Source organism: Monodelphis domestica, chromosome 5, assembly GCF_027887165.1.
Source record: "Monodelphis domestica isolate mMonDom1 chromosome 5, mMonDom1.pri, whole genome shotgun sequence".
Classification (NCBI taxonomy): domain Eukaryota; kingdom Metazoa; phylum Chordata; class Mammalia; order Didelphimorphia; family Didelphidae; genus Monodelphis; species Monodelphis domestica.
In genome coordinates, this window is record NC_077231.1 from 268,466,902 (window position 1) to 268,490,363 (window position 23,462).

The following is a 23,462-nucleotide window of genomic DNA, read 5'->3' on the forward strand; positions in this document are numbered from 1 at the left end:
ACTCAAAGCTTTCCTGGTGTAAATTACTCAAAAGATTAGTCTACTCAAGTGTGAACTAAGAATGGTCTGTCCATTGAAAAACATCTACTGTGATTGGACTATTTTGAGTCTGCAATAAGAGAATACATGCATGCAAAAAGACATAAGTATAAGCTATTAGCAAGTTATTTAGATGGTCAAGTAATACAAATAAATCTGAGTTTAAAAACTCACTTTTGGTGTCCCCCAAGTAGTTATCTTATTTTTATATCATGTAATAATGAGGCAAAATAGTCAATACATTATCTGAAACATAACTTTTGATTGATGTGACTCATTTAACCATTACCTTTTAATGTATACCTTTTCATTTTGCCATAGCCTGGGAGATAAAGAGATATTCAACCTGTTTACATTAAATCAAATCAACAGAGTGGACTGAAAACTCCATATGCATTAATGATGCAATAAGGCAATGAAAAAAAGTCTTAGAAATATATTAATCAGCAGTGTCAACAACAACAGAAGGGATACAACCACTGTACTCCATTCTAGTCAGGCCAATACTGTGTTGAATTGTAGTTGCCACAATTCATGATGAGTATTATAAACTTTGAGCATACACAGAGCAGTGGAGCGAAGATAATCATATGAAGAACATTTAAAGAAACTAGGGGTGTTTTTCTGGAGAAGCCTTCTTCATATATGTGAAAGGCTGCCATTTGGAAAAGGGATCACATTTGTTCTGCATGGTCGTAGAGTGAGAGATAGGAATGAAAAGAAAACAAATTTTGATAAGGAAAGCTTATTAGAAGAACTCTCCAAAATGGAATAAGCTATTAATGTCATAAATGAGTTCCCTGACTTTTCAAACCTACCAGAGAAGATTGATTAACCACTCGTTGGATTTTCGTGGGGGAAATTCCAGCTTCTGGAAGAGGGTTAGATGAAATAGCCCTGAGACTTCTTTCAGTTTGAAAACAGAGCTATTTCCTGAGGTCATAGGATTATAGATGTAGAGACGGGAAGGACCTCAGAGATCATGTAGTCCAAATATCTTATTTTATAGTTGACAAAACTAAGACTTGTGGAGGCTAAGTTACTCAAGATCAAATAGGTAGTGGCAGAGAAAAGATGTCAACTCAGATCTTCCAACCTGAAATCTATCACATTTTCAACTTTATCAGAAAGTCATTAAGATTTCATTTATAAATTTCTTCAGTTACAAAAATATTAACCTGTGGTGCATTTTTCCTTAGGAAGCTATCAGTCAGAAGTTGACTATTGTCTGTATATTCAGATTCTCCTCTCCCCATTGAGTAATTATTGATCCTCTGACTCTAGCACACAGTGTGTTCCAACTTCCAAATAACCCAAGAAAGTCTTTTAATAATTGAGTATAATAAGTGTTTTGGATGGGGTATGGGATTTAATTAGAACAAGGAATTCTAAGTGAGGAAATGTGCTCTTCTAATGCAAAACAGCACCTGTTCATTTGCTCTACCACCTAAATAGTCTTATAGAGTTGCCTAGAACACTGAAAAGATCATTGACTTGCTCAAGGTCACATATCCATTACTTCCAAGAGGCAGGACTTGAAACCAGTTCTTCTGGACTCTGTAGTTATATTTGTTGCTTCCTTTTTATAGATATTTCTTAAACAACATTGTCCTGTTTTGTTTTGTTTTGTTTTTTAAACAAAAGCACTGATTTTTAAATAACTTGCAGTTCAAAATAATCTGAGTAGTCTAGGAAATAATGGCTTTACTAGTCCTATACCATTTCCTCAGAACAAGATAGTGTGGACTGGCTTGTGTTCTAACCTTGACTCTTTCAGTGTTGTTTGTCCTTCATTTTCAAAAAGGACCAGGGACATCTGGGTGATGTCTTTTGAATCACACATAAGTTGTATTTAAGTGAGGCGGAGTTGCACAAAGTCATCACTCTTATTCTCTCTTCCAGAGTCATCAAAGTCTAGTGGCAAGCCAAAAGTCAAAAAGACTGGAGATGCCTGGGGACATAGTGGCTGACCTTAGCTTCTTCTATGTCTGACCAAGTTCTAAATGTTCTACATAGCCTACCTTCATGGCCATTGGAACAAATTATTCTCATCCATCCCTTCCACCAGGGGAAGTCTTCACCTGCCTGCAGTAGACATCCCCCTAACTTAGGGATAGGGTTGAGACCTGGCAGTTACCCTTATCCCATAAAACCAGGCCGCTGAGATAGTTCTACAGATTTGTGGCTGCTGAGAAGGCTACAGTTTCTTAGGGCCACAAGTGGAGAGTTAGGTAAAAGGTGGATAGCAGTAGAGGAAAGCAGCCCTGAAAAGGACTCAGCCAGTCCTTCTATCAGAGGCACTATTCTCCCTGGGGGGCTAGGGGCTCCATAGTGCACACAACACTGGCCCTCCCACCAGAGGTGCTGGTCTTCCCTGAACACCCCTATACACAGCTTTTCTACTGACTAACATTATGAAGCTATAGACATTTCATTTCTCTTTTCTGAGCTTCATTTGGACTAATACTCTATGAGGCTCCTTCCAGATTTAACATTCTATGTTTTCTGTTTAAAAATATACATACATATATATATATATATATATATATATATATATATATATATATATATAAATTAGATGAATGCTTTAAAAATTCCACATTAGGAAGCATAACAAAATTTTAAAAATTTACCTTGGCATTTGGTGATATGAAAAGAAGGAAACATTTTTCAATCAGAAAAAATCCATGAATTCCTCCAATTAATCCCAATAGCTTCCAAATATATTCTTTCCCTTCATGGACATGTCCCAATTCTTGTGCTTCCTGCTTATGTAAGCCAAGAATCTAGAAAGACAGGAACACAAAACAGGCAGAAATGAATGGATTTTTATTTCTTTAAATATCAGTGATAGATCCACTTGCTGAGTACATCCAATTTGGGTGCTGGGAAAGCCCAAGAACATCCCTTTGAGTGCCTAAGACCAGTATGTTTTGATGGAATGGTTCTAGTTCTACCATAAGCTTCAGTAAGCATTAAATGTAATGAAATAGATGAGAAACAAGGGGACCAGTCTAGACTTTTAATCTATAATTAGGAGAATCATTCCTGAGCTTCATATTCCTAGGCATGATTTTTTCCTCTACATCTGCAGACCTTTAGCTGGATTCTTTCCCCCAAATTCATGCTATTTCTCTTTCCCCAAACAGTTCTTTTGAATAAGCAATGGCTTTCATGCTCAGATTGATCTAAGAGAAGTGGTTCATTGGTTGGAATGTGATGATTCAATTTAGCTTAATTCAAATCAGCAAATTAAATGTCAATCATTCTGTTAGGTGCTAGGAAAATAAAGACAAAAATGAAATAGTCCAAGCCCTCAAAGAATTTACATTCTACTAGGAAAGCAGAGGAGTGATGAATGCTAAATGGTTGGTCTTCCTTTGTTGTTGCATTGAAATAATTGCAAGGCTAATCATTGAATACTAAATTTAAGCTGAAGATAAATACATCAAGTAGTCCTCTTTTGGTTGGGTGTAATTGACATTTGGTTACTTACTGTCCATTTTCTAAAGCAGTGTATAGGCTGTTAGACTCTCTGGGCCAGACAGGAATGACAAAGCCAAGTTTGGACACTGAAGGAAGATGGCTAATATCTGTCCTTTAAGATTGAGATCAGGACTCACAATATGTTTATGTCAAAGATGAGACTAGAATCCAGGGTTTCCTCATTCTAAGATCAGCTTCTAATCATACTATGCTTTCTCTCAACCTCACTGTACCAGAAAGCACTACTCATACTTTGGCTATGCCCAAAGTAGACCTTTATATTGTTAGATGAGCCTAGGTGAATTAGTATCCATTGATCCCTGACCTACCTTATTCACTGTGGAAGGGTATGACCAAATTCTTCATAAATGGATCTACCAGATCAGAGGTACTTAATGCCATTAGCATCTATAAGGAGCTGGCAGGGCATATCCTAGTATGTTGCCTATTCCTAGAGACTGCTAATCTTATGATAAAATAATAAATATTTGTTGATTAATTGATTGATTAAAAGGTCTAGTGTATCCAAAATATCTGTGAGCTCTTAAAATATCTCTTCCATCTTGATCTAGAAGAGACAACTTTCCTTCCTAGGTGGATCATGAGGAAGTCCAGATGTGGGAATGGCATAATTTGTACTAGGCAAAGAATCCCAGGAATTTTTTTTCTTCAAGTTGCCTGGTGAAAGATTCTGGGGGACTCACATTGTTCCTTGTAGGTTGGGCAGCTGACTCCAGATATGGCCAAGACCAAGAATTTGCTTTCTGTTTGCTCAGAGGTCTGTACAGTTCACTGAGAAAAGTCAGAGTAAAGTTTTAAAGGGTTTCATGTTGATTTTACTCTCCTCCAATACTCCAAGGGCTAAGAAGCTTTTATTCATCAGGACATTATATGCCATTGTATTTGTTTATCTGAATAACCTAATGGGGCTTAAATAAAGGGGGCTATAGCTTCTCCAGGAGCTAAAAATAAAAGAAAACAGGAATTGAAAATAGGGTAGTTACCTGTGGAATCAGATGGAGCAGGGCATCACCAGAAAGGGTTCCAACAGCTAAACCCACAAAGAGTTGTAAAACAAGCTTGTAGTTTTCCTCACAGTTATTGAAAAGGATGAGAGTTGTTCCAAACATAGAACCCACTGTGATGAGTAAAACAGCAGCAGTGCTGTAGCCATATTCTAGATTAAAAGGAGGTGAAAATGTCAGTTACTCCTTATTCTTTCCCATATTGTTCATTAAGCCAGTGATCATGCTAAGGGAAAGTGCCTTTCTAGAACTAATGATAGTTATATTACCCATTTAAAAATGGAGAAGCATGACAATTTCCATTTAATTAAATGTGATGAATAGTGGATGGTGTGGCTGCCATTTCCCAGGGAATACAATATTTCAGTACCACTTTGGGGATGTCACACAAACCTCAAGGTTATGGGTTGTTTATGGAATAAACAATATAGAATATGTTATAGATATCCTGGAAAAAAATGGTTTGCCCAAAGCAGAATATTCAGGAGCATTCTAAAAGATAGATAAGAGGTGGAAGCAAGTGAATTGCAAAGGAGCTGTTCCTATAGAGGGGTTGTGATTTTTCTTTGGTCTCCTGAGACCTTCACATTTAGCAAGGGCATACTAGGTAGAAGAATTGATTTATATTGTATTTTCTGAGCACATAAGTTACTCTCCAAAGACTTTAACTAAGGACTAGACAAGGTCAGTATTGTAAATAGAGATTTTGAACCTTTGGACTTCATCCCCCAGAAGACCCTTAGTATTTCCCCAAATTCCCTTTAATTTCCCCTGTGCTTCCACATTTGTGTGATCACATTTTTATAAGTTCTGTAGCTCCTCCCTCTTGCTCTCTTCCTTATCGAGAAGACTGGGTTAGCACCTTTTTTTAGCTAGATCTTTTTTACTTTTGTTATTATTAATAAAACTTTTAAAATATAATACTTTTGTTATTGTATATTAATTTTAAAACTCACAATATGAAGGTCACCTGAGTGCCAGCTTTAAAGTTATGATTTGAGTAGACCAGGGTGCCTAGAACATAGTAAAAATTTAATAAATGCTTTTTGACTTGCCAGTTAAGTTTATGAAGATCCTGGGACACTTGGTGAGTGTCTAGATTTGAATATCTATTATAAAAATACTTGGGCATACATGTAATTGCTGCAATATACTCTTATGGTAGGGATTCCAGTTTTGGTTGAGGAAAATGAAGATCCATTGTCTCCTTTTAAGAATTAACATGTATGATGACTCCTAGACCACGGGGAAAAAAAGAGATTCTGCCTCATTTACCATTCTCCCCTCTATCCTGTGTCAAGCTTTAAAGAATTAGAATGTTTATTTAAAAAACATTGCAGCTTTTACAACTTGAGTAATAAAAGGAAATATTGTATAGGTTTGTTGGTCCTGGCCAGTGTTTGAGAGGAGGTCACCAGAAATATGGAAAGAAAGGAAGGAACGCTGAACAATGGAAAAGAAGAAAATGGGGTCAGGAGATGGATAACTTACCCAAAAAGGCAGTAAGTCACCTTGAACAAGAAACTAAGGCTTTAAAAAAGCCAGATAAAGAGAGGTACAGACTTACCAAAGAGAACAAGAATTTAATCACAAGCTGAGGACAGAGGAACAGAGATCAGATTTCCACTGGTAAATATTAATTAATTTTTTTAAATGATTTCTATGTACTACCCTAATAGTTTTAGGAACTCAGAAAGAAACAGAAGAAATGAGCTTATGTTTGTCAACTATTAATGAAGCTAGAACTTCACTGGATCACTCAGCTAACAATATCTCCATGGGGTTTGGCTGAGCAGGAGGAATAGCTGGAGACACTCAGTGAACATAAGGAGGCATATTAGAACTCTACTTCCTTCACTGGATCAGTCAGGCAGTCAAAATACTAGGTTAAGCCCTTTGATACAAAGAAAGTGAGACAGTCCCTTCTCTTAAAAAAAAAATAAAAAGATGAAAAGGGGATAAAAAGAAACCCAACAAAAAAAAACCCCTTTTCCTTCTGTTTTAGAATCAACACTGTGTATTGGTTCCAAGGCAAAAGAGAGGTAGGAAATGGGGGTCACTGAGCTAGGAAGTATCTAAGGTCAAATTTAAACCCAGGACCCCATGTCTCTAGGCCTGGCTCTCAATCCACTGAGTCCATCTGTTCCCTGAAAAGGGGGTTTGAAGGAATGGAGCCCACTGTGGGGACATAATGTCCTATAATCAGGCAAAAAATCATATCTGCCCTAGACTCTCCCTGTTGTCCACCTTCTCATCCCTCTAGGGAGGGGATTGAGGAAGTGTGAGTTTCAGAGCTGATTTGATCTTTCGGGGAGTTGAGTTTCCAGAGATTTTAGAGAAATCCAAAGGAACGGCCAGGAGAGCATTTATGAGGCGTGTTTGCCTGTACCTCCTTAAATAGAGGATTTGCAAGGAGCTACCAGATGTCTTTACCCTCTTTACACCTTTTACACCTTTACACCCTTTCCAGTCAGAAGGAGTAGTAGGGGTCCTGGAAGACACAAGGTGACAACTCCTATTCTCAAGAACATGCCATTTCAGCCTTACTTTGGGGGTGCCACCTAAGTCTCCAAGGAGATTTGAGGAATGTTTACATTACAAAACAACAGTTGGTCACAAGCCATTCTTGTGGAACATTCCAAAAAGTTCTAGAATGAAGGTAAAGTCAGGAGTATAAACCAGGAGACTGGAGGAACCTCTGCCTGTGAGGAGGTGGAGGTTTCACTTTGTCATCTTTCATGAGCTGATTATCTTAGTTAAGAGAAGAGAGTAAAAAGAAAAGAATCCCTTCTAAATCAGAGACGCCATGAGTCTAAAAAGCAAGAATTTTGAGGACAGTCTTAGTAATTAGATATCATGCTGAGTAACATATAGGGTAAGAAAGCTTTAAAATACTGCTGGAGTTTGGACACTGAGGGAGAAGACATGACAGGAGATCAAGGTTACCAGAGGCACGAGACCATCAAATTTGCTTGGTGAGCTATTGTTAAAATTTTGGGATCCACCAGAGAGATTTGGAAGGGTCAGTGGTCAGAGCCCACAGAAGACCAAGAGCCAGTGTATCAGGTAAGAGTCAAGATAATTGTGGAAAGAATCTAGAGAGGGACAGAGAATATGGTTCAGGTGGGAGAGGGATTTTTCTCAGCAACAATCTAGAGAACATCTATTCCTGATGATAAGATTTTCATCTTTCCCCACAGGAAGAGTTTCCAGGCTGTACTCTAGGAAAGGAGACTTTCTCCAAAGTGATGAATCATCTTGGTCGGGGAGTTGGGTTGGGAATAGGGAGCATTGGGTGGGATTGGAGAGAGATTTTCTACTGATACTTGTATTCTGTTTTACAGGTGCTGGGTGACTGATGGCTTTTAGATGAAGGAAAACTGGACAGATTATTCCTGTGGAACACTGCCTCTACTTATATTTGCCTAAAGGACTTGGTATAGTCCCAAAAGCAAATGGTTACTAGGAATTACTTTAGAGTTCAGTGTTAAATCTGTGTTTATGTGTATATGTGTGTGTACTATTTAAATGTATGTGTTGGAGTTTATCATATTCAAGAAAACTTTGATGTCTTTCTTTAGCAATGAGAAAGTGGGAATGAAGTAGAAAATCAGAAACTACATAAAGTTTCTAACTCTCCAATGGAGGAATTGAATGAATGCTGACATTTTAGTAGGAAAAATACCAAATGGCTTCATGAATTTGCATCAGTATTTAACTGGGAAGAGGACTCATTTGAATTGGTAGTTCATTTATCTTCTGAATCTGAGATCTTTTCTAAACTTTTCCAAAACTGGAGGGTGGGATCCTGTTTGAAGATCTGAATGCAATGATTGTTTTTGTTTTGTTTTGTTTTGTTCTGTTTTTAATTACAGGAACACAACAGATTTGGGATAATTGATTTTAACTAAAAAGAGATCATGTAGGAATGCATTCTTATTTTCTTTACCTATCCCTTTTTGAGCACAGATGATATTAAGGAGTGGAAAAGCCTACTGTTGACAACTGAAGATACAATAGACTGCTAAAGATAAGTCAAAATAGGACCTGAAATGGTTTTGAATAGGTAAACTAGATTTGAGGAGCAATATTTCTTGTTGGCAAAGGTTAAAGGGATTAATGTTGGATTGTAAGTGGCTAGAACATTCATTTTTGTTCTCGTATTTATTTGTATGTTATCTTTTGCAGTTAATTGATATTTATCTTGGGTTTGGACTTCAGGATACTAGTTCCCTTGTACCTGGAAAAACAGGACATATGAGAATTGAAAGGTGGTCATTCCATTCTACCTAGAACTTAGAAGCCAAAAGGTCTGACAGAAAGCAGCACACAGAAATGAAGAATAAATTCGACCATAAATTCCAGAACGAGAAGGTGCTAGAGAAGATAGCATGTGATTCTGGGTCCAAGAGAAACCTTTAGAACCAGAGCCATCATGCTATATCATTTAGGACATCCCATTTAGGATGATGTTAATGGTCAAAAGTCTTGGTCAACAAAGCAGACTTGGAAAATAATAAGGAAGTAGGCATTTATCTTCTTTGCTAACTTTAGCAGCATTGTCATTATCTCATCATTCATTTTCTGTTGACACCCTATTCCCTTACAGCTCATCTGAATGGGGTGCGGTGCCTAACACACCCCTCAACCATTCATCTTGGACAACAAAAACGAGTCCCAGGAAAAGGAATGGCGATGATTCCTGTCATTGGAACAAGGATGTTATTTTCTAATAAAGTTGGAGTTCACTGATTAAAACTGGCAGGACCTTTCACAGGATACACCAGCTCCCAACAGTCATTAGATTTGTCTTATGGTTCAGAAATCTAACCAAATATCTTTCGAGACAGACTAAATAGACACAGGACAACTTGTGAACTTCCATATTATTTTCAGAAAAGTTGTATCTGAGTATGTTTTATCATTTTTGTCTGTTTAATTTGACTGACAAGGTTAAAGAGTGTTGCCATATAATATAAAGCTTGGGAATGTCATGTTATTTCATGTATAATATCATGATGCATAATATCATGTAATATTATGCATCGTGATGTTATATGAGCCATTGTGTAGCATGTTGTAGGATTTTGTGTTTTATGTTCTAGAATAATGTTATATCATTGTGTTGTATTTCATGGGCTGTAATTTTTATTTTATGCCTTGTTATAGTGTAAATCATGTGATGGGCATTATTTTGTACCTTATGTTTTATTATTTTGTGTTATATTTTATATTTATTATATGGTCACAGATACTGTGGACTGGTTCATAGAAGGCTGACTTCAGAGTCAAGAAGACTCTTTTGAAGGCTCACGACTGTGCGACCTGCAGAGAGTGACTGAAGTTCTCAGAGAAACCACCTTTATCTGAGACTCTGATTTCCAGCCCAGGCGCTGCTCTGCCCAGGGAAAGGGATTTCTTCACTGGGAGGCCAGCACTGCGGCAGAGTCTGAGACCAGAGCCAGGGAAAGGGCAGAAGCTATGGACACTGAGACATCCAACGTGTCACAGCTTCCATGTTTGTTGGTTACGAGGTGATGCACTTTGCCTACTTCCATGACTGAGATCACATCTTGTAGGTCATAGTTGATATCATTTAATGTAGGTTATATTATGGATTTTATGTGATGCATTATGTATATTACTCTAGAATGCAAAAATGGTAGGTTGTTCTGTGTGGTATATGATTTTCTAGAGATATACATGTATTTTGTATACATGTATATATGTAAGTGTATAAAGACAAAAGATATAGCCTATGTGCACATATATGTGTATATTATATATATATATATATATATATAATATACATGTATATATTGTTGTATGGATAATATATGTATTTCAACATGCATTTGTATGTATAAAAATATGGAGGCATACATGTATATGTGTATATAATACATCCATGTGTATTGTGTATATAGTATAGACATATGTGTATATGTCTATTCAATATACATGTGTGGATATATATGTCTATATAATACATAGCTATGAATGTAAATATATTATTATTTGTGCATATATAACTCACACACGAGTATATTGTGTGTATACATGTATTGTGCATAAATAATATGTAAATGTAAGTATATATAATAAAGTTGCACAAACATACAAACTACATGTGCATATATAGCATGTATATTTGTGTATTGATAATGCATGTTTGTGTATGTTCTTGTATACAAACAACATGCATTTATAATACAATACATGTATGAATATACACATGTATAAAATACATTTAGTTATATGTAACACAATGTGTGTATTTATATACACTACACAGGTATGTGTAGGCACAACATGCATGTATTATACATATTTGTACATAATCCACCATGTGTATTATATGTCCATGTATGTATATGCATATAAAAGAGGTTTGTGTATACATATATGCAAAGCATGTGTCCATGTGTATGTATATACATGTATGTATATGTAACACATACCTATATATGTGTATATAAATACATACTGTGTATATGTATATGTAATGCATAGTTATATGTATTTATGTATATGTATATATATATATATATACACACATGTATATATTATATAATATGTTTATGGGTGTGTTTTATATTACTATATAGGCTACATATATGTATGCAGTACACATACATATACACAATGGTTATATATGTGTATATAATAAACACAGATATATGTATATATATGGTACTTGTCTATCTATGTACTATGACAGATGTGTATTATGTCATGTGTGTATATAACACATGGATGTTTGTGTGTATTTGGTGTCTAGAAATCCAGTGTGTATTGTTTACATGTGTGCACATACAAGCATATATAGAACATTGTGTGTATGTACACTTATATTTTATATTTCAACATGTTAAGTCTTGGATTTTCCTTGGTTGTATATTATTCCATTATTTTTATGTACTATATGTCTGATTGTGCCAAGTTCTTTATCGGTTATTTTGCTACTACTCTATTGAATATGGTATGATGCACAGTTGTGTTTTATGTTGCATACATGCTACAGTGTATTTTGGATAATTTGTATTCCAGTTATTATTGGAATTATGTATTATCATCTATAGTTTACGTTGTATCTTATTGCATGTTACATGTAGTATAAGGTGTCACATTGCCTTGTTTTAGGCTATGCTGTACAATGTTTTATGTCATGACGTGAAACGTTATATCTTGTGGTTCATTTGTGCTATACATGATAGATTACATAGTAGATGGCCGTGGTATATGTTTTATAAAATATCACATGCTTATTAGTGTGACATTGTTAAATCGGTTGTGATTCATGTGTTGCTGTATGTTATACTATATGTTTTATGTTGCTATGTATTACGTGATGTGAAGTATATTTTTCTTGTATGTTACATATTCCTTAAATAATTCATGTAATACATGTGTTATTCTGAGTTACCTATGCTATGGGATATATATTATACTATAGCTTCTGCCAAATGTTATATACTATTTTTATTTGCTAAATTATATGTTATATAGAGATTTTTGTGATGGATTCATATTTTATGTTACCCCCATAAGTTGTGATCTATGTAGTATGATATCCGATGCTGTATTTCTGCTGTGGTGTATTGTGTCTCATATTTACTGGGTTGGTTTATTTTTCTTTTATTTGTCTACAAATGGCTAATTGATGTCATGTGAAGAAGATATACTCATGAAAAAATACAGATACCGGAGGGAAACCTCTTGATAATCAATAACTAACATTTATAAAGTGCCTGCTATGGGTAGGAACTGTGTGCTCAATGCTTTACAATAGTGTTTCACATTATTCTCCTGAATCTAGAAGGTAGGTGCATGGGGAAAGTATGTGAGTAAGTCAATGGAGACAGAAGGAGCAATGTTCGGATAACAAGGAGGCAAATATTTTTTTTAAATAGAGAAAAGTTTACAACGCTAACACAGAATTTTGCTCTTTTGGTGATGAGGGCCTACAATTATACAGAAATCTGTTGGAGCTAAAACCGTGTTAAAAGCAGAATAACGAATCATTTCCTTGCTTTCCTTTATAATATCATTAAAATGGTAGGGGAAAAAACAATAAAAGGAGAAGATCCTTTTATCAGTCTTTTCTTTGGTAAGGCAAAAAGGATGGGAAAAGTGGTGAGGAGGAATGTCTACTCCACTTTAGAATTTGTGAAAAAAGAAAGGAAAATGGGGAATATCCTAACAGGCATTTTCAGAGAGCAGATTGTAAAGGGTTCAGAGCAAATAGAAGTAGGGTTTGAGGTACTAAAGTTCAAGAGAAAATCTATAAAGGTTAAGAAGTTCTCAAAAACGAAATGTTGAAGACTCCAAGAAAAGACAGCGTGTCTGAAAAGACTATTAATACTTTTAAAAACATTGTTTGAATAGAAACAAGAGAGCTTAACAGGATATATTTAAAGGGATAGATGTCCTGTAAGAATGATCTTAGGAGAGCTAAACCTCAAAATTAGATGAATTTGGCAAGAAGCTTTAATGAGGAAAGAAAATTTAAACAGACTTTAAAACTGATGTTTGAGATAGATGGTATGATAATAGATTTTAGAAAACACAGATGCCCAACTTTTATTTTGTTTCAATTGTTTTCCAACAAAGAAAATATATTTGACATGGAAAGGTAAGGAAAAAATTACTAATAAGGAATTGATACTCAAGATAAGTCAAAATATAGTAAGATATAACCCAATTTTCTTGATTTATTAAGGTCATAGGTTTTGTATGTTATACCTGAGGAGTAGGAGAAATGATAGGTATGGTTAAAGAACTACTGATAGTAATTTTGGGGAAAATATGAAAAATGGGAGAGTACAGTAAGACTGAAGGTGATGAAACATTTTTTAAAAAGCAGGGTTACTAAACTAGACAAGCATAGGAATGATGAACATTTACCTAGATTTTAATAAAGCATTTTATGAAGTATTTTTGTGGAAAAGATAGATCAGAGCTAGACAATTGTAAAATGAGGAGAATTCACTTCTTTGGATTTGGAACAATCAAATCCAAGGAGTAGTTGAGAATAATTTGATGTCAACTTGGAGCTGGTTATATGGTGTGTTGTGTCGAGAATTTTTACTTGTTTTTATGCCAGTCAGTATTTCCGCAGTTCCTTAAATAAACTGGTATACTGATCAAAGTTTCAGACCATGCAGAGTTGAGAGGAATAATTAAAAGGCCAAATAACAGAATCAGGGTTCAAAAAATCATGATTGGATTAGATATTTGGGTCAAATGAAATGAAATTAAATATAGGGATAAATGTTAAATCTTACTCTTCACTTCAAACAACCAACTTTATAAGTACGAAATGGAAATCATACTTTGGCAGATAAATATGTCCCATAACTGTTGTAAAGTATGTATTATTTCATCTGATAAATGCTATTTTACTTATGCATTGTATTATGCCTATTATATGTTATGTATTATGCTTTATATATTACATGTGATATTGGCAGTAGTATAATCTGTTACTCTCCTTTATGCCATTAGTTTTATATCTTATGTTGGATATTATATTCCAGGCATCATAGTTTGCTTCATTATCTGTTATATCTTATATGGGTTGAATTCAACCAGCATATGTGCATTATATACTGTATACTTTATGGCATATTATAAATAATTATATGTTACATGCTTGATTTTGTGTTATGATGTTGCTTAAATTATATGCTGTGTATTATGTGTTATGATACTTTGTAAAGGCATGGCTGTATTTTTATAATTAAACAAGTTACTAGACCCTTTTTTGAGAAATGACCTACATCATCATATTGTATGCTATCATCCAGCACGTTAAATGTGTTGTGTAATATCTGATAATCCATAGACTGCATGTTATGTGATTTCTTATATCATTTGATGTTATCTATTTTATATTTCTTGAATTGTCATGTATTTTTATGGTATGTGAATGTATGTATTTATATATGTGTATGTATAATCATGTGTAACCATAGATTGCTGTTAGATGTTCAACAACTATCTCTAGAGGGTAAAAAGTACCCAGAATACACATTTAAGTTTTAATCTATATAATTAGCATTTTCTCTATAACTTTAGACAATCAACAAAACAATAAATTCACCACTGATTTGTACTATGTATTGATTTTTGAGTTGTAATTGTTTATGCTGAAAATTTAACAATCAGCTCTTGGTGCTAGTACCAGCTGACTCCATCCTACCCTTATGTATAATGGAATTTTGAAGCCTTCCAGGAGCACCAGGATAAAGAGATCCCAAAGAAACTCAAGGAAGGTAGTGGATGGATACATACATCTATTTCCCTAAGTTACCATGTTTCCTCTTCCTTTGCCTTCAGAGAGATTTCTGGCCAGAGATGGGGTTTTTCTCCCACAGTTGAGGCAATGAAGGATGGAGAACCTGAATAAGAGTCCTTGCTTTTTCTTGGACTGAAGCAGGAAGCAGACCAGTGTTACATTGACCCTGTGACTGCAAACAGGGGAAAGTAATGTGTGAGCTAAAAATTCTTTGTGCAATCATTCATGGAAGTGGGACATATTGAGAGATCACACATGTGGTGTGAGCAGATTGGAGCAGAGCTGGGAACAGCCAGAAGAAACAGAGAGCAAGCAGGAAGTAGAGAGCAGCCAAGCCCATTAATACAGCTGGACTTGGTAAGATCAAAAGGAATTCCATGTGACAACTGCATTTCCCCTTATTTCCTCAGTGTTTGTTGAGGAACAGTTTGATGGCTAATTAAACCTGTCCAATCACAATTCATTTCCATTCATATCAAACAGAGTAAGAGAATGGATGGAGGGATGGAAAACCAGCACAAGTTGCAACAGTCTCACAGGCTGTTATTTGAACCTGCTTCATTGTTCACTAGAGTTTCTCCTAGGTTATCTGATTGAATAAATCACTTTGCCATTAAAATTTAATTTTTGAGGGTATTTTTAATTTAACTTACATTTTAAATTTAAATTTATTTTTTAATTTTAATTTAAAAAGGAATTAAATTATGTTTATAAAAAATTCAACTTAAAATTTTAATTCAATTTTTAAATTTAATTTAAAGTTTTTAATTTTAAGAGTTTGAGGAGGATTTATGATTGGATGGGGGAAGTAAAGCTATCATAAAGGATTGTGGTTCAAATGTATTGAAGAGAAAAATTTTATATTTTGAGCAAATTGAGTATTTTTCAAAACATACCTTTTAGACTTCATTGAACTTTGACTCCACTTTGTGATTATCCAGTCAACGGAAATAGAGCAGCATAGGATAATGACGGTGGGAGTAGGGATAAAGGTGATGGATGGTTAGTTACAGGGAGATTTAGTACCTTTTAGTGGCAAAGCAATATAGCACCCCCTTCTGCTGATCACAGGGTACCCTGTACTCTCTTGACCAGCAGAGCACAATGGAAGAAGCCAGATATAGTTGCATTCATTAAGAAGCATAACTTTTAGCATCTAACTGAACATATTTCATGCTATAGGATGAATTTTATTGACATTTTGTGTTGTGCATTATTTTATACATAGTGATATGGCATGTCTTGTATGTACTTGGATGGACTGCATTATGTCGGGGTATGATATGTTGTGCCACATGATGGGGTGTTTCACATGATGGGGTGAGGATGTGATGATATGACATGAAATTAACATGGTGGTGTTTATGATGCGGCAAAGTCATTAAAATAGTTGGCTGTGAGTCAAATATTCCAAAAAGCAGGCAGAGTCAGGAGTAAAGACAAATGAGATGTAAGCATGTTCTTTCTTTTAGGAACTGAGATTATTCTTTGGCTTCCTGGGCAAGACTCATCATTGGCCTGACTTTTTATCTTCCAGAAGTTTAAAATATGCTTTCCCCAGAGCAATAATTAGAGAGAACCTGAGAATTGGCCTCTAGGCATAGCTAAAAGGATAATTCTCCCCTGAGCATATGCCTACTAAAAGCTTATCTTTGGAAAATTTAGGAAAAGCCTGGAAGAATCAGTGAGCTGCTAGAATATCTGTTATAAAAATTTTTGAGAATATATTTCATCAAAGCAAAAAAGTGCCTATAGTTCACGATATAGAGAAAATGAAATCTAAAATCACTATGGACCTTTGAATACTTTTACACCATCTCTGAAGATTTCCTAAAAATTATAAAGATTATTTCTTATTCTTTAAGAGTTGTAGTAATAGCTTGGTTTTATAGGACTAATGTTAATAGAGTGTCTCATAACAAAAATCAAATTCTGTGAGATAGGTAAGTGTGGGATTTATTAAGCCCATTTTACAGAGGATAAAATTGAGACTTTGAGCAATGAAGTGCCTTACCCATAGTCACGTAGACATACAATTTTAAGGCAGGATTCCAAACCAGATCTTGTAATTCATGTTCTCTATCTTTCCACTATGTCAACTCCCAACCAATTCATGTTCTGTTGGCTATCAGTCATCCAAAGACATCTTAACTATTGGAACCCTCCAGAATTTAAAAAATTTTTAAACCAATTCACTCCCTCAGATTTCTGCAAATTATGCCATTCCAGGTACAGGTGATTTGGGAAATCAAATTAAGGAAACCAAAATAGGAAGCAATAATTCAAAAATGATACAAAATGAGTTCCAAAGCCAAATCAAAGTGATTTTTGGATCATTAACTATTTTAAAATGACATGTAGCGGTCCTGTCCTCAATTACTATAGACATCTGAGAGTCTCATTTCCATCTGCCTAAGAACAAGAAGATTGAGACCTATTGGCTTGGCAATTGGGAGCAGGGAATTGTAAAATTAAAACTTTTAGGTACCTCTAGAGGTCAATATTCTTATCAAATGTTTTCAAATCTGTCATGATAAATTGTCAACTTCTGTAATGTTTGATTTAAGTGGGGTTCCTCTCAACTGAAAAGCTTATATTATCAGAAATGTCATTATCATTCCTTTGCCTTTTTGGAAGGCCCTTTACTTTAGATCATGCTGATATCATCCATCAACAGTCTCGATCTACTATTGTGGTTTTTAAAAAGTCATTAGTAGATTTATTAACAATGATATTATGGCACTAAGGGGTACTAGCCAGGTTATATAATTTGCTGGCAGTCCTTTATGGCCAATTTTGGCAATTTACCAACATTAAAATTGAATCCTGCAGATCTAACTTGTCCTTTAAGGTCTTCCCCCAATCTGAGCATCTACTTCCACTTAGTTTGAAAATTTTATTTATAATATTAACAGAATTTGACCACAAGACTCTTTACTGGAATGTACACTCAATTTCTTGGAAACAATAATTTAATGTAATGGTTAGGGAACTAGTTACAATGTACTTATAAGATACTTTTGGAATAATGGCCCACTGGGCCCCACTTAATGTAAGTTGCAAGTTCCTATAATGAAGAGAGGCAGCTTCATGGCAAATTTCTGTTTTCCTCAAGTAACATGATATAAATTATATACTAAGAAGAAAAAGTATTTGGGGGTAATTCTCTTAACTGGATTTTGGGAGGAAGGAAGGGGAAGACTCCCTTGGAAAGGAGTAAAGATGAGCAGGAAGAAAAATAAGATTTTCATTCCCAGTGGAACCTTTGACACTATCTAACCCTCTTCCATTTGATGAGTTTTAAAATGAGCAGTTTTCCCTCATATTAATGGAAAATGAGAGACTACGGTTAAGACTTTACCTGAAATTTATTGACAAATGACTTGCCTAGACAGGGTGCTTAATGATAAAACCATCCTTACTTGAAGATTGTGGATGTGGAAAGGAAGTGCTAATATATATGACATATAGAAGATACCATGATCTTGTCATGACTCTAACCTCAATCCATAGGGCCTCACTGGAGATTTAGGAAATAGCCCTAAATAGCTTTAATTTATGGTGGTTTCAGACCATAGGAAGCACTGACTGATGTAAACATTCTTGTAGACAGTATCGATTTGGCTTGCTTGCTACCCATTCTAATTTGTTACTCATACTGGACCTCTCTAATACTGTACTGCTTTCTTCAACCCTCATGTTCCCCCATTACTCCATGGATACATTGGGGTTGCCATCTAATGAGTAAGAATAGATAAAATGTACTTTTTTTTTAAAAAAAAAGTTGGCCTCTACTCTTAAGACACAAGCATTTCTGTTCTCTTGTTCCCTGTCTGACTGACTGCCTTCGGTACTGAAAAGGAAAATTCACTTCCGTCCTTTTAAACACAGGATGGACACTTTATAAATGCGAAAATAAGTCAAAATGGGAATTCGGTCTCCATCACTCTAGTGACTGGACCCTGATCAGGCACTTGGAGTTGGATGTGCCAAATCTCCCATCTGCATCACGTAGGGTGAATGTTCTCAAGTCCTCTGCTCCAGAACGCCCTGTTCTTTTCTTTGAAGGTAGCTCATACTTGCAGTCTTTAGAGAGAGTGAAATATATACAAACCTCCAAGAGAATTAGCATAGTATAAAACCACACAGTCAAGAGAGACAACTCACTTTCTAGGGCTGTCGGTGGTAGCTTGGCTTGCTGGTATTTTGTGAGCTGGCAAGAGCAACTGAGTAGTTGCTGAATGATCGCTGGGCTGATTTGCTGGAAGTGCTCCTTGGAAATAGGAGAATGACTGTTCGGTAAAAATATCTCCACAAGCTCCTTGGCAGAGAAGCAAGCCTAAGCAAGAAAATGTGTATTGTTATTAACCACACCATTGGATCAAGCTCAGTATGCCTGCCCATTCTTTTAAGAATGAATGAGAACTAAATGGAATTTTTAAAATGGAAAAAAAAATGAAGTTTATCAAGCATATTTCTGGAGAACATTTTTCATGAACAAAGAGGATTCGCTCCATCCACTGGTCAAAATTTAATCTATCATTCTCATCATTGTAATTATTTCTGAGCATTTCTCTTGTGCCTTTTTTAAAAAGTGTTTTGCAATCATGCTTAATGAGATTCTGTACAGAAACCTCATGAAGTAGGTTAGAACTCTGGCCACATTTCCTAAGCCAATGCTTTTGTTGTTGTTTTTAAGGAGAAATAGCTTTTTGGACCAAGAGTCTCTGGAGATCAATGCACTCTAAATACATGCTCTGGGGTAATAAGGTTATTGTTTTCAGCTAGCAATCTCTAGGCATCTTTAAAAGTAATACAAAATATCAAAAGGGGAGGGGAATAAAGATTATGTAGAAATTGTTGCTGTTGGCATAAATGAGTCTCAATAAATACGTTAATTGATGGTACCATTCCCTCCCATAATATGGTTGAAGAGTGATCAGTTCTGTCAAAAAGCATATTGATTAAAAACCAATCAGAACTGAATTTTTCTTTGAATCTTCTCCATGTTACAATGAATACAATGTATTGGTTCCAAGGCAGAAGAGCAGAAAAGGTTAGGCAATGAGAGTTAAGTGACTTACTCAAGATCACACAGCTAGGAAGTATTGGAGGTCAGAACTGAGCCCAGGACCTCCCATCTATAGATTTGTAATCCACCGAGCCATTTAGCTGCAACACCCCACATACAACCCCTGACTTACTTTCTAACTGAATTAGCTAATACTAAACTGACTGATTTATCTTGTTCTTGGCATCATGTAGATACAACCAGACAGGCTTCAGTCAGTCACAGATGAACTGCCAACAAGTTCAAGGTAGAAAAACATAGTTGGGTCCCCACATCATGCATTTCAGAAGCTTCTACCATATCTAGTTAATAAGTCAAGATATTTAAGGGAAGTTATTTCTGGCTTCACTGCTGGTTACGACTGTCAGACTGACTTATCTTTTGGAAGGTTTATTTTCCCTTGTGAAGGAGACTAGAACTATCAAGTAAAGCTCCAGGAAGCAGGTAGTCTCAGCTTGTCTTCAGAAGTCCTGAATTTCCATCTTATTTCCTTCTGTGCCTTGGGGTGGGATCCTGACTGCTGAAACTTAGTGGGAGAAAGGCAGTTAGATATTCACTTGTCCTCTGTGTGCTTGGTGTGCTGTTGGACCCTGGGTTCTCTAGAACCAAGACCCAGCTGCATGTAAAGAGAATATCCAGCTTTTAAAATGTTTATTTTCTTTAGTTTGTGTTGTCTTTTCAACCAGACTAATATGGAAATAAGTAGGTATCATTGAAATCCAAGTGCCTGCTTCTTTAAGAAGGAAGGAAAGCCAGAGGGAAGAGAGAGTATTTGGAACTCAACATTTATTTTTAATTGCTAAAAGTTATTTTATATGTATTTGGGACACATCAAATGAAATAAAAATACTTTTAAAAAAGAGAGAATATTTAGACAGTGATGACAAGTCCTAGTGGTCAACCTTTTTATATTGAGTTCCATCTTCCCATTCCTGGAAAACATTGTCTAGTATATTGTTGCTGTTCTTTATGCTTGAAATCATCGCTATGTTGGGATCAATGTAGAATGTGTCCAACTATGACTGATCAGACCAATATGAGCCTGGAAGGCTATACCACAGATTGTAAACAAAGTGCCTGTATGAATCTTTGGGGTAGGGTGTCTCTAAATTTGCACATCTAATGTTTCTTTTGAGTTGCTGCAATTATGTTTTGCTCATAGAGCACAGCATCTTCTTTGATGTACAAAATGCAGTGCCATTCTTTTAAAAGGTTGCCTAGACATCTGGGGAGCTGCCAAATCGTATTGCTCTTTTTGATCCAGTTAGAAGACGACCTTATGCCCTGGGCTGCCTATGTGCAAAGTTGTCATCACAACTCCCAGTGTATCTTCACCTTCTGCTTCTTACTTGCCTATTGTCACAAGAATTTTGAAGTAGGAGTAAAATAATGAAATGGTAAATGGTAAAATGGCAAGGGTAATATCTTTTGGTTTACATATAAATTGGATTTAAGTGAGTCACAGTTGCCCAAAGTCATCAGCCTCACTCTTTCAGAATCATTGATGTCCACTGGCAAGACAAGAGAATGACTGGGGATGGGTCACAGGTAGTGGATATCTTTGGTGTCTTCCATCTAAGTGCTCCACAGAGCCTGTGTTAGCCACCTTCATGGCTGTTAAAACAACTTGTTCTCATCTGCCTACTCCAATGAGGAAGTCTTCACATGTGTGGGGTAGATGGGTTTGAGTCCTGTTGGTTGCTCTCAATTTTGTCTTTCCAGTCTGCCATGAGAGCATTTACTGGTGTGTGGCCACTGTGCATGCTACAACTTCTCGGAGTCACAGGTAAAAGCTGGGTGGCAGGTGGACACCAGTGAAGGAAAGCAGCCCCAAAAAAGGGCTCAGTAAGCCCTCACATCAGGGGTGCTAGTCTTCCCTGAACACCCAGTGAGTATATTATGAAACTGAATAAACGGTCAGTAGAACTAGTTTCTAAGAAAATTTTAATGACTTTTAGCAGTTTCAAGTTCTGATTCATTTTGTGAATTATCTATGAAAAATAAAAGGGATTAAATTTGCTTTACGAAGAGTGAATAGATGTTATGACACAACATATTTCAAATTGCAATGATAACCTTTGTAATTCACTGGTGTGCAGTTGCAACAAAATAAGGTTTTAACCTTGATGGTTTGTTTGTCAAAATGCTAGATTGGGGGATAGAGATTTGTTCTTTGATATCTTTGGTACAGAGGACTCTCAGATTAGGAAACTGTCTCTCCAAATATAGGTCAATTCCTTCTCTCTAAATTGGTCTTAAAGAGTTGCCTAGAGTATAGATTAAGGAAATTGCTCAGCATCATATTGCCATTATGTAATCAAAGGAAAGATTGGAATTTAGTTCTATTTGGTTACAAGGCCAGTTTTTGCTCCTTTATGTCAGGTTGTCTTTCCATTGTTATAGTAAATGAGAAATTCTAATAAATCAATTGATTTCTCGTTATAATATTTAATAATGAAACATTTGCAATTGCTTAGAAATGAAACTTCTGGGGGTGATGTGATCATATGAAAAATACGTGAAAATTAACTTGAAATTACAAAGGATCTAATTTGTATGGAACCCTACATGAAATTCTCTTTTGTACCATCTGTTGCTAATGGAACATAAATGCATGCTAAAAATAAAGATCAGGATAAAAATAAAAATGAGCGACAAACTTCCGATGATGAATCCTTTAGAGAAAATCGCCAAATGGAAAATGTCTAGCTAGTGAAGAAAGGAATGAAAAGGCAAATGGGAGATAGAGGCCATGTATCTTTCCTCAGTATACTGTTAAGAAACAAAAATATTGACCCTGAGAATAATACTGAGTTCTAGAATAACTTCCCTTACCAGATTGCAATTTCCATTCTGTCTAGAATTTCTATCCTTTGAGCCCTAGATTTTTATTAACTGCACCTGAGTTAGTTAGACCACTATTGTTTGCAATATTTCTTGTCATCATGAATATGAATGTCATTTGAGGTCACTAAGATAATTCATAATACTTAAAATTATAAAGCCTATAATAAACTGATAATGATGAAAGAAAAATGTCCTGCAATAGATTACTCAGTGATGCTGAGCAAATATATATCTTTCTCCATGAGTAGAACTGGAAACTGAGTCAACTGGTACAATTTAGTCAAATAGACTGGATCTGGTATTACAGAGCCAGCCTTATTTTCCTCCTTGAATGGGTATAATGCTGTATTTGTGTGGCCTTAGTAGCAGCCACTTGAGGTAGGGGACCCAAATTGTCTCTCACTCCAATTGTCATTCTAAGACAAGGAGATGCATGACCAAGACAAATGTGTGCTCCTTTCATCTTCTCTTGTTTTGCTCCCACTAACCCATTCTTTTCCATACAACCCCATGGTGGCTACTTCTTTCCCATTATTAGGTCCATATTGCAGTCTCATATTACTTCTTGGTGTTCCTAAATAACCCTCACTGACAATCTGATTTTCCTCTGATACTGGTGGCTCCCTTGTCTCTCCTAACATACCCAGCAGGCAAGTGCACTGACCTCCTGCTATTTTGATTCAGATGCATGTTG

At 35.7% G+C, this 23,462-nt stretch overlaps 1 protein-coding gene and 1 long non-coding RNA gene across 3 annotated transcripts in view; one reads left to right on the forward strand and one right to left on the reverse strand.

Annotated features, from left to right (window-relative positions):
* The window catches only part of SLC39A12 (solute carrier family 39 member 12), a 114,180-nt gene that overhangs the window by 46,426 nt on the left and 44,292 nt on the right, over nucleotides 1-23,462 (reverse strand). For both annotated transcript variants that reach the window (XM_007504911.3, XM_007504910.3), the window contains exons 6-8: nucleotides 19,018-19,189; nucleotides 4,530-4,702; nucleotides 2,673-2,825 (exon numbers count right to left, since the gene is read on the reverse strand). In XM_007504911.3, coding sequence (XP_007504973.2) covers nucleotides 2,673-2,825; nucleotides 4,530-4,702; nucleotides 19,018-19,189 — 498 coding nt within the window. The remainder of the gene's footprint in view (nucleotides 1-2,672; nucleotides 2,826-4,529; nucleotides 4,703-19,017; nucleotides 19,190-23,462) is intronic.
* Nucleotides 6,473-15,474, forward strand: LOC103097304 (uncharacterized). The gene is made up of 2 exons (XR_001625202.2): nucleotides 6,473-8,293; nucleotides 8,426-15,474. It is a non-coding gene; the product is annotated as an uncharacterized LOC103097304 (long non-coding RNA).